The 18923-nt window shown below is 43.0% G+C and overlaps 1 protein-coding gene across 10 annotated transcripts in view; it reads right to left on the bottom strand.

The window, feature by feature from the left end:
- Nucleotides 1–573: 573 nt before the first annotated feature.
- LOC110069874 (C-type lectin domain family 2 member B) overlaps nucleotides 574–18923 on the bottom strand; it is a 73090-nt gene continuing 54740 nt past the window's right edge. For 9 of the 10 annotated variants that reach the window (XM_078388725.1, XM_078388722.1, XM_072989146.2 and 6 more), the window contains 6 exons: nucleotides 17803–17959; nucleotides 15043–15159; nucleotides 13605–13709; nucleotides 12834–12988; nucleotides 10663–10769; nucleotides 574–2911 (listed from right to left, as the gene is read on the bottom strand). In XM_078388725.1, the coding sequence (XP_078244851.1) occupies nucleotides 2791–2911; nucleotides 10663–10769; nucleotides 12834–12988; nucleotides 13605–13709; nucleotides 15043–15159; nucleotides 17803–17944 (747 nt within the window). In that variant the 5' untranslated portion in view covers nucleotides 17945–17959 and the 3' untranslated portion in view covers nucleotides 574–2790. The remainder of the gene's footprint in view (nucleotides 2912–10662; nucleotides 10770–12833; nucleotides 12989–13604; nucleotides 13710–15042; nucleotides 15160–17802; nucleotides 17960–18923) is intronic. The other variant, XM_072989151.2, reaches the window with a different exon arrangement.

An 18923-nucleotide genomic window follows, 5' to 3' on the forward strand; every position in this document is an offset into this window, starting at 1 on the left:
CGTTTCAATGGTTTTTTAAATTTTCGCTTGACAAGGATTTCGTTCTACAGCAATTTTCCTGGAATGGATTATCCTTGTCAGTCGAGGCACCACTGTATTTCCACTACATCACTCTGTTTCTCCTTCTTCCCTCCCTCTTCTCTCTCGTCTAGCATATCTCCTCCTCTCCCTCTCTTGTATTTTCCTTCTTGTTCTCCTCCTTTTCCACCAAAACATCACCCCTTGCTGTTTCTTCCCTCAAACTTATATGTCTTGTTTTTTTCTATAAGGGTGGTTAGGAGAGACAGAAGTTACACCCTGAGTAACACCCTGAGTGTTACTCTCAGTCTCACAATTAATGTGGGGGGGAGAGAAAAGGAGAAATAAAGGCAAAGTATTGTTATACTTTAAAGAGTAGCTCATTTATTTTTGTGTGAACTTTTGTGTATCCATTTCTTCGAATCATTTGCTAACTTTTTTTGTCTTCCAATCTCCCCCCCCCCTTTAATTTTTCCAATATGCTGATCTGAATGAACATGGTTACTGTTTCCTGGTTTTGGCCTCCGGCAAGGGGTCAGATAAGACTCAACCAGCTAAACCAAAGTCCAACTTTATTCAGAATTCAAAATGAAGTTAGCTGGGACTTTTCTTAAAGCCAGGGAAGACTCCAAAATACAGTGTACAGATGTTTTATAACATAACAAAGAGCCATAAAATTCTAGAATACTATTGGTCCACATTGTCCTGAAGTTCAAATCCTAAACCTAGTTGGGTAGAGATGCCAAGGTTACAAAATTATTGGTGTCCTATGGATATACGGTGGTGCCCCACAAGATGACTGCCTTGCTGGATGAAAAACTCGCTAGACGAATGGGTCCGGGGAAGGTTTTGGTGCCTCACGACGATTTTTCCTGTGGCCCTGTTTTGCAAGACGAAGCACGGGGAGGCTTCTGAAAGTGATGCTTTGCTTGGGGGGGGCGGGGTATGTGTGCTCTTTCCTCTCCCACCTCCCTCCCCGCCTCACAGCTGATTGGCACAGGGTGTCAGAGGCTTCTCCAGGCTTTCCCAGCAGGTAATCAGGCAGTGGAAATGCACCCAGGGAAGCCTCTGAAAGCAGCGCTTTGCCGCGGGGTGGATGGGTAGGAGGGGGTGGGTGGGTGTCAGGGCAGGCCCACCACCACCACCACCCCACCCTGCCCCCCCCACGGCAAAGCACTGCTTTCAGAAGCCTCCCAGGGCTTGTTCAGCAGTGGAAAAGCACCTGGGAGGCTTTTGAAAGTGGCGCTTTGCCACGGGGGGTGCAGGGGTGCATGGGGGGCGGGCCTGCCCCTGCCACCCACCCACTCCCAGCAAAGCGCTGCTTTCAGAGGCTTCCCGGTACATTTCCACTGCCTGTTTACCTGCTGGGCAAGCCCAGGGAAGCTTCTAAGACCCTGCGCCAATCAGCTGTGAGGCGGGGAGAGGGAGTGGCTGGAGGAGAAGAGCACAAAATGGCTGCCAGCTCCCTGCTGGATACTGGCTCTGAGCTGTTTCGCGCTCTTTTTCCTGCTGTTCTGGGGCTACCAAGGCACTGTGAGGAGCCGGGCTCAGTCTATAGGTAAGTGGCTTTATTTTAATTTTTTTGTTGTTTTGGGGCTTCTTTTCCCCATAGGAACGCATTAATTAAATTTCAATGCATTCCTATGGGAAACCGTGCCTCGCAAGACGAAATTTTCGCTAGACGGCATTAACCGTGGAACGGATTAATTTCGTCTTGCGAGTCACCACTGTACACAAGATGCTCAAATTCCCTTTTGACCTTCCTTAGAGATGCACCTCAATGTCTGGAAGAAAGTGTATTCCATCTTCCTTGTCTATTGATATGTTCATGTTGCCTTCCTGGGCCTAAATGTATGGCTTTCAATCTCCAACTCCCTGCTGGTTTTATGTTTCGAGTATCTTCACCCTGTGTTCTGGCAACATTCCTAAGCCTGGCCATCTGTTAGTTCAAAGCAGTGGTGTCTCGCTTAACAGACGCCCCGTTTAACGACGAATCCGCATAGCGATGTGGATTTTGCGATCGCAAAAGCGATTGCATTGCGATGTTCCCTATGGGGAAACATTGCTTTGTGATATTTCCCCATAGGCCCCATTTCCTCCCATCTGACTGGCGGGAGCTTCGGAAGGACAGCGGCCACGGTCCTTTCAAAGCGCCCACCGGTCAGCTGGGGGAAAATGCCAGCGGGCGCTTCGGAAGGACCGTGGGGAGCCCTCCCCCGCAGTCCTTCTGAAGCGCCCGCCGGCCATCTGGGGGAAAATGCCGGCGGGTGCTTTGGAAGGACTGTGGGGGAGCCCTCCTCCGTGGTCCTCCCAAAGGCCCTATTTTCGCACAGCTGATCGGCGGTTCCAAAATGGCCACCGGATGAAGAAAATGGCCGCCCGCAGCGTTTTTGCGCCAATTCCTCACTTACTGAGGCGACTAAAATGGCGGCCCTATGGCGGATTCCCACTTAGCAGTGAGTTTACCCCCCCATAGGCATGCATTAAACAGAGTTTAATGCGTTCCTATGGGGTTTTCTATTCCGTATAGCGATGTTTTCGGATAGCGACGTTTTTCCTGTAACGGATTAACGTCGCTATGCGGGGCACCACTGTAAATGGGTGGAAGGTGAGGAACAAGAGAAACCTTCTAATATCAAAAGTTACATTATTTGGTTGCACCTAAAAGTCTTTCTTACTCTTAAATTATTTTTGTGCATATGCAGGTATCACTCTTTTGAACATAGGACCCACACCGGTATTTAGACCTGGCTGGAAGTTGGCATCTCTGTTTTAGAAAGCGCTCAGTGATTTGCTACATATCCAGTATCGTGGTGATCTGCACCGGGTCGAACTAGCCTTTGAACTAACATCATTCAGGTAGGCACAATCTCCGTCTGCTCCAAACTGAAACCTGTGAAAAGAAAGACAATGACTGGTTAGATTAGATTCCATTCCATATCAGACAGATGCTGTTCAAGTGATGTGCCTCTACTCCATTCCTACATTTATTAGCACACAGAAGTCCCCTGCAACCAGTCTCTTTTCATCCACTGGCCCCTCACTTTAATAGATTTTAAACCTATGTCCTACATCTACGCATTGGTTAGCTTAGATTCTAGGGAATCTCCTAACCTTAAGAATTTTTTTCACTTCTTCCATTCATTACTCACTTCTATAAGAGCTTCCAAAAATGTCTTTCTAGGGCAATATATAAACATTGTTTTTCTTGACCGTGCTGTACATACAGTATTTATTCTTACAAGACACACCACACAGACATTGCAAGAGATTCCATTACTTTAAAAAATGGGGCAACCTGTAGCTTTCCAGATGTTATTGGCTTTGATCCCATTGGCCTCAGCCAGAATAGCCAATGATCAGGGATGACAAGTATAATCAAACAACATCTGGAAGGCAGCAGCCTTATTCCTCACCTCTGTTGGCTGAAGCGAATGGGATCAAAGTTTATTCCAACCCACACTTTTTCATTCCATCTTTTCAGCCCTCAACATGTCTTCTTCTGGAATTTTACTCTGGCCTGTTTTTGTCTTTGATGCTTTCAGTTCCATGCATCTCCAACTTCCTATTTATTAGTCATATTTTAATCCTACATTCTCTTGCATGAGCTCAAGGACATGGCTCTTTTACTCGTCATTTCCTCCTCATAACAATACTATGAAATACTATGAAAGTGCATAGGAACAGGGAAGGGGACAGGGAAGGGGAAAAAGATTCACAGGAGGCTTTATCAGTAGCAGTCCAAGAACAATCCGATAATCAAGATAGGTGAGATAATCAAAAGGATACATCCGATAATGAGGTCCGATTCGTAATCCAAGCCAAAACGATAACCAGTCCAAATTCAAACCAATAACAATGAAGCTGATTCAGAAAGCGGGAAACGAAGTCAAACAGTCCAAATCAAATAGCCAGATCAGAATTGCAAACGACAGCCAGACCGAGATCAAAACTAGAAAATTTTAAAACTAATTGAAAGAGCTCTAGGCATAGAAGTAGTCTGATTGCAGCGGCAGCAAAAAGGAACTGAGGTACTGCGGGCAGAACATGTGCACCTTAGGGAAACATTTCTATTGACCAGTATTTAAGATCTAAAACAGAGGTCCTCAACCGCCGGTCCGTGACCCGGTGCCAGTCCATGGTATGAGTTGGACTGGCCACCAAGACAGACCTGCCCCACCCCTCACACACACTCACCCCACACAGCCTGTTTGCTCCTGTGCATGCGCTCCAGCATGTCCATGTGAGTGCTGCAGCACTATTTGTGCATGCACATGAGCATGCGTGCCCAGACAAGTGCCACACCTCTGTTTGCACATATGCATGATCACATGTGCACCTGTGCAAGCACTGCACTTCCATTTGCACATGCACACAGGCACATGGTCATGCATGCACTTGTGTGAGAAAGTGTGCATGCTTGTTCATGCATGTGCATGAGCGCAGGGAGTGCCCAGCCTTCCCCAGACAGTCTGTTTACTGAAAAATGTTGGGGACCACTGCTCTAGAACATTCCGAAGAGTCCTGCGCAGGCGCAGTCTAAACCCATTTGTGTGCATTCACAGAAACCACGAAGACGGAACTGCTGTTTTGAAACTGAAAATACATAATTTTGGATAACTTTGGCAGCATTAATCAATGTAAAAAGAGAATACAAGATGTTAATCTCATTGAATTGAAACCTAGGCCTCATGAGCCAGGAAAGGATGTTTTTGTCACCCAGAGCCATGTCTTTGTACACAGAATCCATACACATTGAGACCTGCATTAAGCATTAGACTTGTTCTGAAGTTTCCCCCGATTTCATCCATGTGCTTTGAACAGTTTTTTAAACAAAACAAAACAAAAAACAGCTTAGAAGGATAACCAATGTTTTGGTTTTTGTATTGCAGTACATTTTATTGCAGCGTGTGTATCATATTGGAGCAGATATTTTGTATGTATGTGTGTGTGTGTGTTAATGGTGTGGGTGTGTGGATTACCTCTGCCACCTCCAGGCTAGTGTATTTAAAGGGGCCCTTCCTTACACTCCTGAGTGGAGCCAAATCAACTTATATCCAGGACACCCTTTTTGGGGGCTTTAAAATGGATCTCATAACCGGTGGAGTACTCTACCAGGTAATAATTCCCTACCACAATGTGTCTGTGTATGAGAGGATTAAGTGCAAAGTTCTGCAACATGGAGAAAAAACAAATGCACAATTGAAGAAGTCTCTACTACGTGGAGAGAAAAAAAGAAATGCATAATTACAAAATGGGGAAAACCTGATTTAGCAACATTACAAGTGAGAAAGATCTTGGAATTGTTGTAGATCACAAGCTGAATATGAGCCAACATCGTGATGTGGCTGCAAAAAAAGCCAATGCTCTTTTAGACTGCATTCACAGAAGTACAGTATAATTTCCAAGCCCCTCAAGATACTTGTTCCCCTCTATTCAGCACTGCTTAGGCCTCATCTAGAGCTGTGGTTCTTAACCTTTGTTACTCAGGTGTTTTTGAACTGCAACTCCCAGAAACCCCAGCCAGCAGAGCTGATGGTGAAGGCTTCTGGGAGTTGCAGTCCAAAAACATCTGAGTAACAAAGGTTAAGAACCAGTGATCTAGAGTACTGTGTCCGGTTCTGGACACAACACTTTAAGAAGGATGTTGATTCAGAGGAGGGCAAGAAGGATGATCAGGAGAGCGGAAACCAAGCCCTGCAAGGACAGACTGGAGAAATGGGCATGTTTAGCTTTGAGAAAAGAAGACAGAGAGGAAATATGCTAGTACTTTTATAATACAGTGGTGCCTCGCTTAACGATGTTAATTCGTTCCAAAAAAAATGCTGCTAAGCGATTTCATCGCTAAGCAAAACACGGTTTTCCATTGAAATGCATTGAAAACTGTATAATCCATTCCAATAGGAACGAATTGCCGTCCTTAAGCGAAAATTGCCATAGGAAACATCGCTAAGCAAAACGTGGTTCCCCAATTGAAATGCATTGAAACCTATTCAATGCATCTCAATGGGGGGGAGGAAATACAACAACAAATTTAAAAAGAGTCAGAACAAAGTCAAATTTGTTTATAAAGGGTTTATTAAGTGCACTTTATGATTTCAAACATTTTAAACAGTTTTTAAACATTTAAAAAACAGCAAACATGAGGTCATTTAAACCATCGCTAAGAGAAAATCGCCCATAGGGACCATCATTAAACAAATCGTAAAAACGCTCCGAAAAAGTAATCGCTAAGAGATTTCGTTGTTAAATGGAGCACCCGTTAAGTGAGGCACCACTGTACCTGAATGGTAGTCATACAGAGGAGGGGCCGGATCCATTCTTGATCACCCCAGAATGCCGGACACGTAATGGCTCAAGTTACCAAAAGGCAGATTTCAGCTGAATATTCGGGAAATCCTTTTAACTCTTAAAGCAGTATGATAAATGATCTTTTTGACTCAGGAGGTGGTGAGTGCTCCAACACTGGAGACATTCAAGAGAAAATTGGACAACCGTCTGTCAGATTTGCTTTGATTTGGAATCCTGCATTGATCAGGAGGTTGGACTTGATGGGCTTATAGGCCCCCTTCCAACTCAGTCATTCTATGACTCTATGAGAGCAGAAAGAGACATTCTAGACAAAGAGAAAAATCCTTCAGTGCTAATTATCTGTGAATGTCACACAAGACCATCTCTCACTAGTCCTTCTTTGTTAATCAGCTTGTTTGGTCTTATGACTGATCTTCAGGACATAAGTGCAAAATTCCTTTGAAGACTGAATTTTCAAGCACAAAATTCTGCTTTATTTCTCTCTCTCTAATATTATTAGTCCCCTTCACTGATTGCTGCCTTGTAGTGGCGAAGGGCTTGAGTAATTCGAGAAGCTATGGGCTATACTGTGCAGGGACACCCAAAAAGTACAGGTCATGGTGGAGAGTTCTGACTAAACGTGATCCACCTAGAGAAGGAACTGGCAAGCCACTCCAATATCTTTGCCGAGAAAACCCCATGGACAGAAACAAAAGGCTAAAAGATATGATGCTGGAAAATGAGTCCCTCAGGTCGGAAGGCATCCAACATGCTACTGAGGAAGAGCGGAGGACAAGTACAAGTAGCGCCAGAGCTAATGAAGTGGTTGGGCCAAAGTCGAAACGATATTCAGCTGCGGACATGCGTGGAAGTGAAAGGTAAGTCCAATGCTGCAAACAAAAAATACTGCATAGGAACCTGGAATGTAAGATCTATGAACTTTGGTAAGCTGGATGTGGTCAAACAGGAGATGGCAAGAATAAACATTGACATCCTGGGCGTCAGTGAACTAAAATGGATGGGAATGGGCAAATTCAGTTCAGACAATTACCGTATCTACTCTTGTGGACAAGAATCCGCTAGAAGAAATAGAGTAGCCCTCATAGTCAAGAAAAGAGTGGGAAAAACTGTATTGGGATATAATCTCAAAAATGATAGAATGAATTCAATATGAGTCCAACGCAGACCTTTCAACATCACAGTAATCCAAGTTTATGCACCAACCACCAATGCTGAGGAGACTGAAATTGACCAGTTCTATGAAGATTTACAACGCTTTCTGAACTGACAGCAAAGAAAGATGTTCTTCTCATTATAGGGGATTGGAATGCTTAAGTAGGGAGTCAAGACATAAAAGGAACAACAGGGAAGTTTGACCTCTGAGTTCAGAATGAAGCAGGGCAAAGGCTAGCAGAGTTTTGTCAAGAGAACAAGCTGGTCATCACAAACACTCTTTTCCAACAACACAAGAGGTGATTCTACACATGGACATCACCAGATGGGCGATATTGAAAGCAGATAGATTATATTCTCTGCAGACAAAGATGGAGAAGCACAATACAGTCAGCAAAATCAAGGCCTGGAGCTGATTGTGGCTCTGATCATCAGCTTCTCATAGCAAAGTTCAAGCTTAGACTGAAGAGAGTAGGAAAAACCACTGAGCCAGTCAGGTATGATCTAAATCAAATCACTTATGAATACACAGTGGAAGGGAAGAACAAATTTCAGGAACTAAATTTGGTGGACAGAATGCCTTAAGAACTACGGATGGAGGTTCATGACATTGTTTGTACAGTAAAGGAAATGTAAGAAAGCAAAGTGGCTGTCTAACGAGGCGTTACAAATGTCAGAGAAGAGAAGGGAAACAAAATGCAAGGGATACAGGGAAAGTTACAGAAAATAGAATGCAGACTTCCAAAGAATAGCAAGGAGAGAAAAGAGGGCCTTCTTAAATGAACAGTACAAAGATATACGTAGAGGAAAATACAGTGGTGCCTCGCTTAACGAGCGCACCGTATAACGACGAAACCGCATAGCGATAAGGTTTTTCCGATCGCTTACCGATGGCCCCAATGGGCGAAAATTGCATTGCGAAGACTGGTAAGGGTTTTGCTTACCGATCTTCGCATTGCGACGCCCGACAATCAGCTGTTCGGCGGCTCCAAAATGGCCGCGCGCAGGGTTTTCGTGCCCTGCCCTCGCTTACCGAGGGTGCGAAAATGGCTGCCGATGGGGAAAACATCGCATAACGGTAAGTTTGGGGCCCATTGGAATGCATTAAACAATGTTTAATGCGTTCCAGTGGGTTTTCTTGATCTGTTTAATGATGTTTTCACATAGCGAGGGTTAATCCATTCCGGATTAACCTCGCTATGCGGGGCACCACTGTAATAGAAAGGGGGAAACCAGAGATCTGTTCAGGAAAATTGGAGATATTAATGGAACATTTTGTGCAAAGTTGGACATGATAAAGGACAAAAATGGTACGGACCTAACAGAAGGAGAAGACATCAAGAAGAGGTGGCAAGACTACACAGAGGAATTATATCAGAAAGATCTGGATATCCCGGACAACCCAGATAGTGTCGTTGCTGACCTGAAACCAGACATCCTGGAGAGCAAAGTCAAGTGGGCCTTAGAAAGCCTGGCTAACAACAAGGCCAGTGGAGGTGATGGCATTCCAGTTGAACTATTTAAAATCTTAAAAGATGACACTGTTAAGGTGCTACACCCAATATGCCAGGAAGTTTAGAAAAGTCAGCAGTGACCAGAGGATTGGAAAGATCAGTCTACATCCCAGTCCCAAAGAAGGGCAGTGCCAAAGAATACTCCAATTACCATACAATTGTACTCATTTCACACGCTAGCAAGTTTATGCTCAAAATCCTCCAAGGTAGGCTTCAGCAGTATGTGGACCGAGAACTCCCAGAAGTACAAGCTGGATTTCTAAAGGGCAGAGGAACTAGAGACCAAATCGGATTATATAGAAAGCCAGAGAGTTCCAGAAAAACATCTACTTCTGCTTTATTGACTATGCAAAAGCCTTTGACTTTGTGGACCACAGCAAACTATGGCAAGTCTTTAAAAAATGGGAGTGCCTGACCACCTTATCTATCTCCTGAGAAAACTATATGTGGTATAGGAAGAAAACAGTTAGAACTGGATATGGAACAAGTGATTGGTTCAAAATTGGGAAAGGAGTACGACAAGGCTGTATATTGTCTCCCTGCTTATTTAACCTATATGGAGAATACATAATACGAAAGGCCGGACTGGAGGAATCCCAAACTGGAATTAAGATTGCTGGAAGAAATATCAACAACCCCAGATATGCAGATGATACCACTTTGATGGAAAAAAGTGAAGAGGAATTAAAGAACCTCTTAATGAGGGTGAAAGAGGAGAGTGCAAAAAATAGTCTGAAGTTCAACATCAAAAAAAACTAAGATCATGCAACTGGCTCATCACCTCCTGGCAAATAGAAGGTGGAAGATATGGAGGCAGTGACGGATTTTACTTTCTTGGGCTCCATGATCACTGCAGATGGAGAGAGCAGCCACAAAATTAAAAGACGCCTGCTTCTTGGGAGGAAAGCAATGACAAACCTAGACAGCATCTTAAAAAGCAGAGACATCACCTTGCCGACAAAGGTCCGCGCAGTCAAAGCTATGGTTTTTCCAGTAGCAATGTATGAAAGTAAGAGCTGGACCATAAAAAAGGCTGACCGCCAAAGAATTGATGCTTTTGAATTGTGGTGCTGGAGGAGACTCTTGAGAGTCCCGTAGACTACAAAGAGAACAAACCTATCCATTTTGAAGGAAATCAACCCTGAGTGCTCACTGGAAGTACAGATCCTGAAGCTGAGGCTCCAATACTTTGGCCATCTCATGAGAAGAGAAGACTCCCTGGAAAGAGAAGGGGACATCAGAGGATGAGATGGTTGGACAGTGTCATCAAAGCTACCAATTTGACCCAACTCTGGGAGGCAGTGGAAGACAGGAGGGCCTGACGTGCTCTCATCCATGGGGTTACGAAGAGTTGGACATGACTTAATGACTAAACAACAACAACCAAATTATTACTATTAGGCCGTTATCTATAATGTCAGAAATTACATTTTGGGTTTCTGTTATCTAGACTCTTGATAACAGAACATTTTGATAACATTTTTGAACATTTAATAATATTTGATAACATTTTTGAAAAAAAAAATACCTTAACGCTTTAAAGAAAAATATGAATTGAAATCTATAAACAATTTTATAAAAAGCACAATTTTAAACACATTTTGTAAAAGGAAATATTGCCCTAAAAATTTATGCAAATGGGGTCTAAAGATAGCACAGAACTTACAAGCTGCCATTGTATTCCGAACCGTTTGTCCATTTCCAAGTTTGGTTGTTCTTCCGTCGAAGCCCAATCCAATGATATGGATACTTTAGGTTGGAAACAATAAAATCCTGTCATTGAAAGAAAGGTTGTTACAGCTCTTGTGTGTTTTGAAGATTAATCAGCTTTTGAATTGATTTATACATTACTATTACTCATGTTGATCTTCTGTAAACATAGTTGGTAATAATCCATGAATAACAAATTGAATATTTGTCTGATTTTTTTTTTTTGGCATTTTGTTTAATTTTATTTGCTGCTCTTTGGAAAAGATTTTGCTCCCTACCTCTAGATATCACAAGACCAGCTAGACACTAATCACAGAGGTGTATCACACAATAGACAAGTCTGCTAAAAAGTGCAAACTGCATGATTAGCATTGCATGCAGAATTGTTTAAAAACATGATAATGTCCACAGTGCAATAAAAAAATTATTCAAAAAAGGCAGAAAGTACATCAGATTTAATAGATGGAACTTCAGGTGATGCTGATTTCTAGCTATTTTTTAAACATTAACAAGAATGTAAAGGCTCCCCATCCTAGATTTGTCTGTTAATTCTGATTTTGGACCACAGGATTCTGATAAATAAATGAATAAATAAATAAGTGGATCCTACAAACTTAAAATCAGTCTACCTCTGTGTTTGGACATCTTGCCCAGAATCCTAGTACAGTGGTGCCTCGCAAGACGGTTGCCTTGCGGGACGATTAATCCGCAAGACGATGGTTTTTGCGATCGCTGTGGCGCTTCACAAAACGGTTTTTCCTATGGGCGCTTTTCGCTAGACAATGTTTCGTCTGTGCTTCACAAGACTTTTTTTTAAAGGGACAGTTTTTTGCAAGACAATGTTTTTGACAGTTGGGTCCGTGCTTCGCAAAACTGTTTTTTAAAGGGACGGTTTTTCACAAGATGATGTTTTTGACAGCTGGGTCCATGCTTCGCATAACGGTTTTTCCTATGGACGGTTTTAGCAAGGTGATGATTTTTCCCCCATTGGAATGTATTGATTAGATTTCAATTCATTCCAATAGGGAACCGCATTTCGCAAGATGATGTTTTCGCAAGACAGAGATTTTCACAGAATGAATTAACATTGTCTTGCGAGGCACCACTATACTTATACCTGCCTGCATATGTAAAATATAACAGTCATAGCTCTCCATCCAACAGAATCTTGGGATCTGTCATTTATGGTCTCTGATGTCATTCAAGAGACTGCACAAGAACTCTCTAGCAGATAATTCTACATACCTCACCAAACCACAAATCAAAGGATGCAATATGATGAAGTCACTGCAGTCAAAGCAGTATCAAATTCTTACAACAATGCAATCATGGTTCCTCTCAATGGATCTAAACAGGAGGGGTTCCTGTTCACCAGGAGGCTCTCCACACAAGCCAGAACTCCAAATGGACAGTAAAGAGAACCTTCCTCTGAACAGGAACCTCTCCTTTTCAGGTGTGTCACTTTGTACAGTCGTGCCTCGCTTTACGATTGCCCCGCATTACGACAAAACTGCATTATGACGATCTTTTTGCGATCGCAAAACAGTGGTCTAAATGGAGTTTTTTCACTTTGCGATGATCAGTTCCCTGCTTCGGGAACCGATTCTTCACAAAACGACGATTTTACAACAGCTGATCAGCAGTTTCAAAATGGCCACCGGGTAAACAAAATGGCTCTCTGCTGTGTTTAGGGACGGATTCCTCGTAAGACAGGCAATGAAAATGGCTGCCCTATGGACGATCTTCACTGGACTGTGAGTTTTGACCCCATTGGAACACGTTTAAGGAGTTTCAATGGGTTTTTTCCCCGCTGTACAATGTTTTTGCATAACGGCGATTTTCCTGGAACAGATTATCGTCGTTAAGCAAGGCACCACTGTATGTCAAGAGAGTGGTGGAACAGAGTGAGGCTAAGAGCTCTCCTGCTTGCATGCTCATTAAAACAGTAAGTAGTAATGCCTAAGTAGGATTAGAGACTGAGGCATCAAGGCTGTATAAAAAGAAGAAAGAATGTAATAACAACGGTCTGTAGGGACCATTTCAATTGAAATTTATCTTGCATTAGAGCCTTCCACCATTGGGCACGTATCAACCAAGCATATTTTACATGGTTACAAAGACTCTCACCAATTCTTCCTTGGTGTCAATCCTGGCCAGAGAAGCACCAGTTCTTTGGCTGGAGTCCCAATCACTTTCAGCTTTGGAGAAATAGTAACACTTTCTTTCATGCTTAACCCAGCCAGAAGGACAAGGATCTGGAGAGGATTTGTTCATGATCACAACTAAGTAACAGAAATAAAGTAGTCAGTCTGTGAAGGCTTTTTTTTTCTCATTTCTAACACATTAACATTGCTGATCATTAGAAATGAATGAAAAAGAAAATCTGGAAAAAATGTATAACTTTTACATGTGTGTAACAAAAACTAAACAAGAACCAACATCTCATGACAGAATACTACCGGACTCGTTTCACAGTTTGAGGTTTCAAGGATTCAAAACAACTATCTCAGATACATGGAGGAACACAATATTTAGACCACAGGTTTATACATATAATGTATATGGTTGGGAGGGTGGGGATCAAATGAAATGGGATACAGGGATCCCATTAAATATATTTATATATTTATAAATATATATAAATATATAAATATATAAATATATTTATATAAATATAAATATTTTAATATGTATATAAATATAAATATTTTAATATGTATATAAATAAATATATTTATATATTTAGGAAATTGTTCATGACTTTGTGTACCTTGGCTCAACCATCTCTGACACACATTCTCTAGATGTCGAGTTGCATAAACGCATTGGCAAAGCAGCTACCATGTTCTCTAGGCTCACAAAGAGAGTATGGCTCAATAAGAAGCTGATGACACATACCAAGATCCAGGTCTATAGAGCCTGTGTCCTGAGCACACTCCTGTACTGCAGTGAGTCCTGGACCCTTTGTGTACGGCGTTGCCTCCGACGGATTTTTGGTATCACCTGGCAGGACAAAGTTCCAAACAGAGTAGTCCTAGAATGAGCTGGAATTTTTAGCATGTATACATTACTGAAACAACAACATCTATGTTGGCTTGGGCACGTCGTGAGAATGGCTGACGGTCGGATTCCGAAGGATCTCCTGTATGAAGAATTAGTGCAGGGAAATCGCCCCAGAGGGAGACCACAGCTGCAATACAAGGATATCTGCAAGCGGGATCTGAAGGCCTTAGGAATGGACCTCAACAGATGGGAAACCCTGACATCTGAGCATTCAGCCTGGAGGCAGGCGTTGCATCATGGCCTCTCCCAATTTGAAGAGACCCTTGTCCAGCAGGCCAAGGCAAAGAGGAAGTCACAAAAGGAGCAAAATCAGGGAGCTGGGCAGGGGACAGATTGGATTTGTCTTCAGTGTGGAAGGGATTGTCACTCTCGAATCGGCCTCCTCAGCCACACTAGACGCTGTTCCAAGTCCTCTATACAGAACACGTTACCATAGTCTTTCGAGACTGAAGGATGCCTAACTAAACTAACTAACTAATATATTTTACCCCTCCTTTCTCCTTAAAAGGACTCAAGGTGGCCTATAACAATTAAAAGACAATATTTAAAAGTTGAAAACAGTGAGTATACAAATATTTAAAAAGAACTAAACACATATTAAAAATAGTCAATTATCTTATTAACTCTGGTAATGAGTTTTGTAAGTGTTGCTTGCACACATATATTGTGGCAAGAAATAGAGGAGCTCATCTATTTGCTAGTAGACAACAGTTGGGATTTTATCTTTGAAGCGTACGTGCAATTACTTTTTATTTTATTGTCTAGAATGGGCTGTGATTGTTTTATAGTATATGTTAGACCTTTTAGCTATGAGTTGTAGGCAGCGGTGTACTGTAAGGGGCAGAGGGGTGGTCGCCCCAGAGCACACCCACACTCTGTTTTGCCACTGAGTTGGCCAGGGTGGCACCATCCATCTGTTCTCTCTCTCCCCCCCCCTTCCACTGCCACTCCAATGTCCCTGCCTGCCAAGGCTCTCTGGTGGGCAGGGTGAGCCAGCTACCCCCAGCCCAGCACAAGAGCAGCATCAGGCATGGAAGGGGAGTAGACCACCCCATCAAGGAGAACGTGCTGGTAGTTGCCATCCAACGGCCCTTCCCAGGGCTGCTGGACGGGGTGTGGCTGCTGCTTCTGGTGCTGCTGTGGCAGGGCAGCCAGAGCCAGGCTGGAGGTGCAGAGGGAAACTCTATGCAGACCCAGTGACAGGCAGACATAGAGGCAGAAACTGCAAAATATCAGTCAAAGAGGAGGATCGAGAAGAGGGTTGAGAACTCACCAGTGGCAGGCCAGACAACCAAAGCAGTGATGACACAGACAACAGAAGCGATGGCACCGACTATTGTAACACGTTTCCAAAATGGCATCTCCCTCAGGTTTGCTCTCCATCCACAACCTGAGACACAAACATATGTTTAGTGTAGCTCGCTGCAATCACACATACAATTGTTATGCATTAGAACATGCTCAACTGGCCATGCCTATGTGCATGCGTGTAACACCAGGTGCTCCAAAATCGGGAAATTATCCTGTGTATTAGCAAACGTGTTGTGCCACTCATGTACATTCATGAAAAAGTGCACAGCTGTCACTCTGAGCTATATTCATCACTTCAGTGTGATGTAGCAGTTAGAACAAGAGACAACGATGGAAGAAACCCAGGTTTAGTTCTCCCCTCTGTCGCAAAGCTATGCGGGTGACCCTGGGTCAGTCTTTCATTGTCGGCCTGACCCACCTCACAAGGCTGTTGTGAAGGAAAGGTTAGGGGTGAGGGAGAGCTGTGTATACCATTTGGAGCTGCTTGGACAAAGAGGTAGCTCGAAATGTAACAAATAAATAAAATAATAAGTAAATATATTGGTGCTACCGGCAGTCCGTGCACATGGATGTGCAATAGCACAAACTTCCACCTCTGAAATAGGTTATCCACCACAATTCTAAACCTTGTGTAAACTGCAGTGCTCCTCTGAAAACATGACATTTCAGTGAACAAAAAAAAAAAACCCTACACAGGTGACCTATGAGGAGGCAAAAAGGAAAGAGAATCTCTGGATACGCCCTACAAAGTTACAGAAAACTAGTTCAGATTCATTTTAATCCTTCACTGCTAGAAGAGAAGGCCATCAAACTGTCCAGACAGTAGAATTAACCAACTTCCACTCCTGCGAAGAAACGAGGTGCTAAATATTAGTTGGATTAATTCACCACTCTTTCATTCCTCTGAGTCTGAACCAAATGGACAGAAGGAATTAGTGAGCTGCTACTGGAAGAGGCATGAAATGTCCCTGAACTGTGAGCCAGGCCTTTAAGGCCAACTTGGCTTGTTCCCTGGTATGGTGTAAATTCAGCGGCTTGACACGAGGGAGTAGAAAGTGCTCTTGTCTTAGTGAACACTTGACTCACCAAATTCCTGCTGACTCAGTGGGTGAACTCTAGTGCAAGTTACTACAATAAGCAACTGGATTCCAGCCATTATGACATTCTTATTATGTGCCATTGAGTCATCTTTGACTTATGGCGACCCTGTGGAAAACCAGTCTCCAAAATGTCGTGTCCGCAATAGCCCTGCTTAGGTCTTGCAAAGTGAAGTTTGTGACTTCCTTTAGGGAGTCAATCTTATTTATTTATTTATTTATTTATTTATTTATTTATTTATTTATACCCTGCCCCTCTAGACCATGTCTACTCGGGGCGGCTTACAACATAAAATCCATCAATCCATCTCACATTTGGTCTTCTTCTTTCCCTGCTGCCTTCCACCTTTCCCAGAAACTTGTCTTCTCATGAAGTGCCCAAATTAGGACAACCTCACTTTCAATATTTTTAGCTCCAGAGAGTTTTCAGGCTTGATTTGATCTAGATTCTAGGACGCACTTGTTCATCTTTCTGGCAGTCCAAGGCCAGAAAGCTCTCCTCCAGCACCACACTTCAAATGAATCATTTTTTTCCTTTCAGCTTTTTTATTCTTGTCCATCTTTCACACCCCCATATGGTAACTAGAAATACATGGGATGGGTGGCTGTTTGGGGTACGGTTTTGGTCCCTAGATCTTCTGATGTTATCCTACCCTTCCCTATTGCAATTCTCCCCCCAACTCATCTATTTATCTCTCCAACAATAACTCATGTAATAATGAGGTATTATTAGCATCTGAAGATGCCGGCCACAGAGACTGGTGAAACGTTAGGAAGAACAACCTTCAGAACACGGCCAAAGAGCCCGAAAAACCCACAACAGCCACTATTATTAGCAGTCTTCAAAATCATCCTGCTGTGGTGTTCTGTACATACCAAAAGCTAATTTCACAGGGTGTATACAAACCTCTTTTTTTGTTGTTAAAAAGAAAAGAAGGGTAGTGGGTTCAAAGTGGATTTCAAGAAACTTTGTTTCCTGGGGTTATCACACACACTCACTGCTACCTCTTTGTCACAAAGGATTTGCACGATTTTTGAAGCAATGTTTGCTTATCAGAAAGCCTGGTTATTGAGGGTTTTAAACTGTGTGGAAAGCCTTCATGAGACATGAAGATTGGAGACATGTGCCCTTAACCAGTGGCAGCTGGTGCTTATCAGGAAAAAGAGAGGCAGTGAAAAGCGGGTTGAAAGCTGGCAATAAGTAGGCTCAGAGATGCAACCCTTGAACATGGAACACACATCTGAAGAATAAGCCAGTATTTTTTTCTTTCTGTGATCATACTTGATTCTGTCCTGTTGGTGGGGAAAGTGGGTATGACTTCTAGCCAACCTATTTGGATGAACCTATCGGCTTCCGGTCCACTGAACACAAAGAACAGATAGAGAAAATGGAGACAGACAGAAGCAGGAAACTTAGATTCTAGAATCCTTTGTCTCACTCTTCCTCCTTGAGAGTCACTGGAACTTAGGTTTTAGACTGCAGGCAGCGGACAAGCAAGATGGATAAACATAGTACAGAAGCCATTTCTTTCCCAAACCTCCCTCAATGCTCCGAAGAAAAAAGAAACATGTCCTGTCGTCTCTGTCCCAATAAAATTTGTCACGAGAAAACAAACTTAGCTTACCACGTGGTTTTGCCCCTTGTAAGGGCTCAATCATCAGTTCTGTATTTTCAGAAGCCTTTGGTTCATTTTTACTGTTCCCATTGCAGTCACTCTTCTCATTAGCAGTAGGATCCCCACTGTTAGCCTTTCCTTCTTCACACATGATTACTGCTCTGTCCTTTTAAAAGATGCAAATATTCAGAGTTCTGTACAAAACAGACAGTCCCATTTCATTCATGTATTGTTTCACAACATGTGTTCTTTATGCCAGGATACTCTCCATACTGCCTTGATTCCAGTGTTTCCCTGCTGTTACACCCAAGGAGACCATTCCTGTCTGAAGAGGATTTGCCTGGCAGATCACATATTGTGGCCAGCCTCTCATCACATCCCCTTTTCTGGTCCCCAAATTAGAAGGTGGTCAATGGACCCTTGTAAAATTGGGCTGGATTATAAAGTCACAACAAGTAGGCACATCATCCATTTTAGATTATCATTGAAGGAAAAAGCTAGGGCTGCCTCTTTTAACTCATGTGGCTTGTTTCTATTCCTCCCCAACTCCACAAGAGGATAGATCTGGAACAGAGCTTGGAAAATTTACATTTTTGGATTACAACTCCCAGAACTCCTGGCCAACAAGGCCGTTGGCCGTACCGACTGGGAGATTAATTTTTTAAAAAAACATGATAGGCTGTCAAGTTGATTCCAATTTACAGGAATCTTACAGGATTTTTTAGGTAGGAAGCACTCGGAAGTGGTTTATCAGTCCCTGCTTCTGGCAGTGGTCTGGGATCATGCAGCTTGGCCAAAGACTCACAGGTTGTAGGGCATGTAATCCCATAAACCACACATGCCCTGTGGGACCTCAGCTGGCTTCCCCCAGGAAGCACGATAGGTATTTGAACTCCATTGGCTTCTTAGCCACATGCTTCAATGTACAGAGCTTCAAGAGTAATGGCATGAGAGAGAGAGAGAGAGAGAGAGAGGGAGGGAGGGAGGGAGGGAGGGAGGGAGGAAGGAAGGAAGGAAGAAAGGAAGAAAGAAAGAAAGAAAGAAAGAAAGAAAGAAAGAAAGAAAGAAAGAAAGAGAGGATGGTATGAGGTCTCCTGTATTGGGCAAGGGGTTGGACTAGAAGACCTCCA

The sequence above is a fragment of the Pogona vitticeps genome, chromosome 2 (assembly GCF_051106095.1).
Source record: "Pogona vitticeps strain Pit_001003342236 chromosome 2, PviZW2.1, whole genome shotgun sequence".
In the NCBI taxonomy this organism is placed as follows: domain Eukaryota; kingdom Metazoa; phylum Chordata; class Lepidosauria; order Squamata; family Agamidae; genus Pogona; species Pogona vitticeps.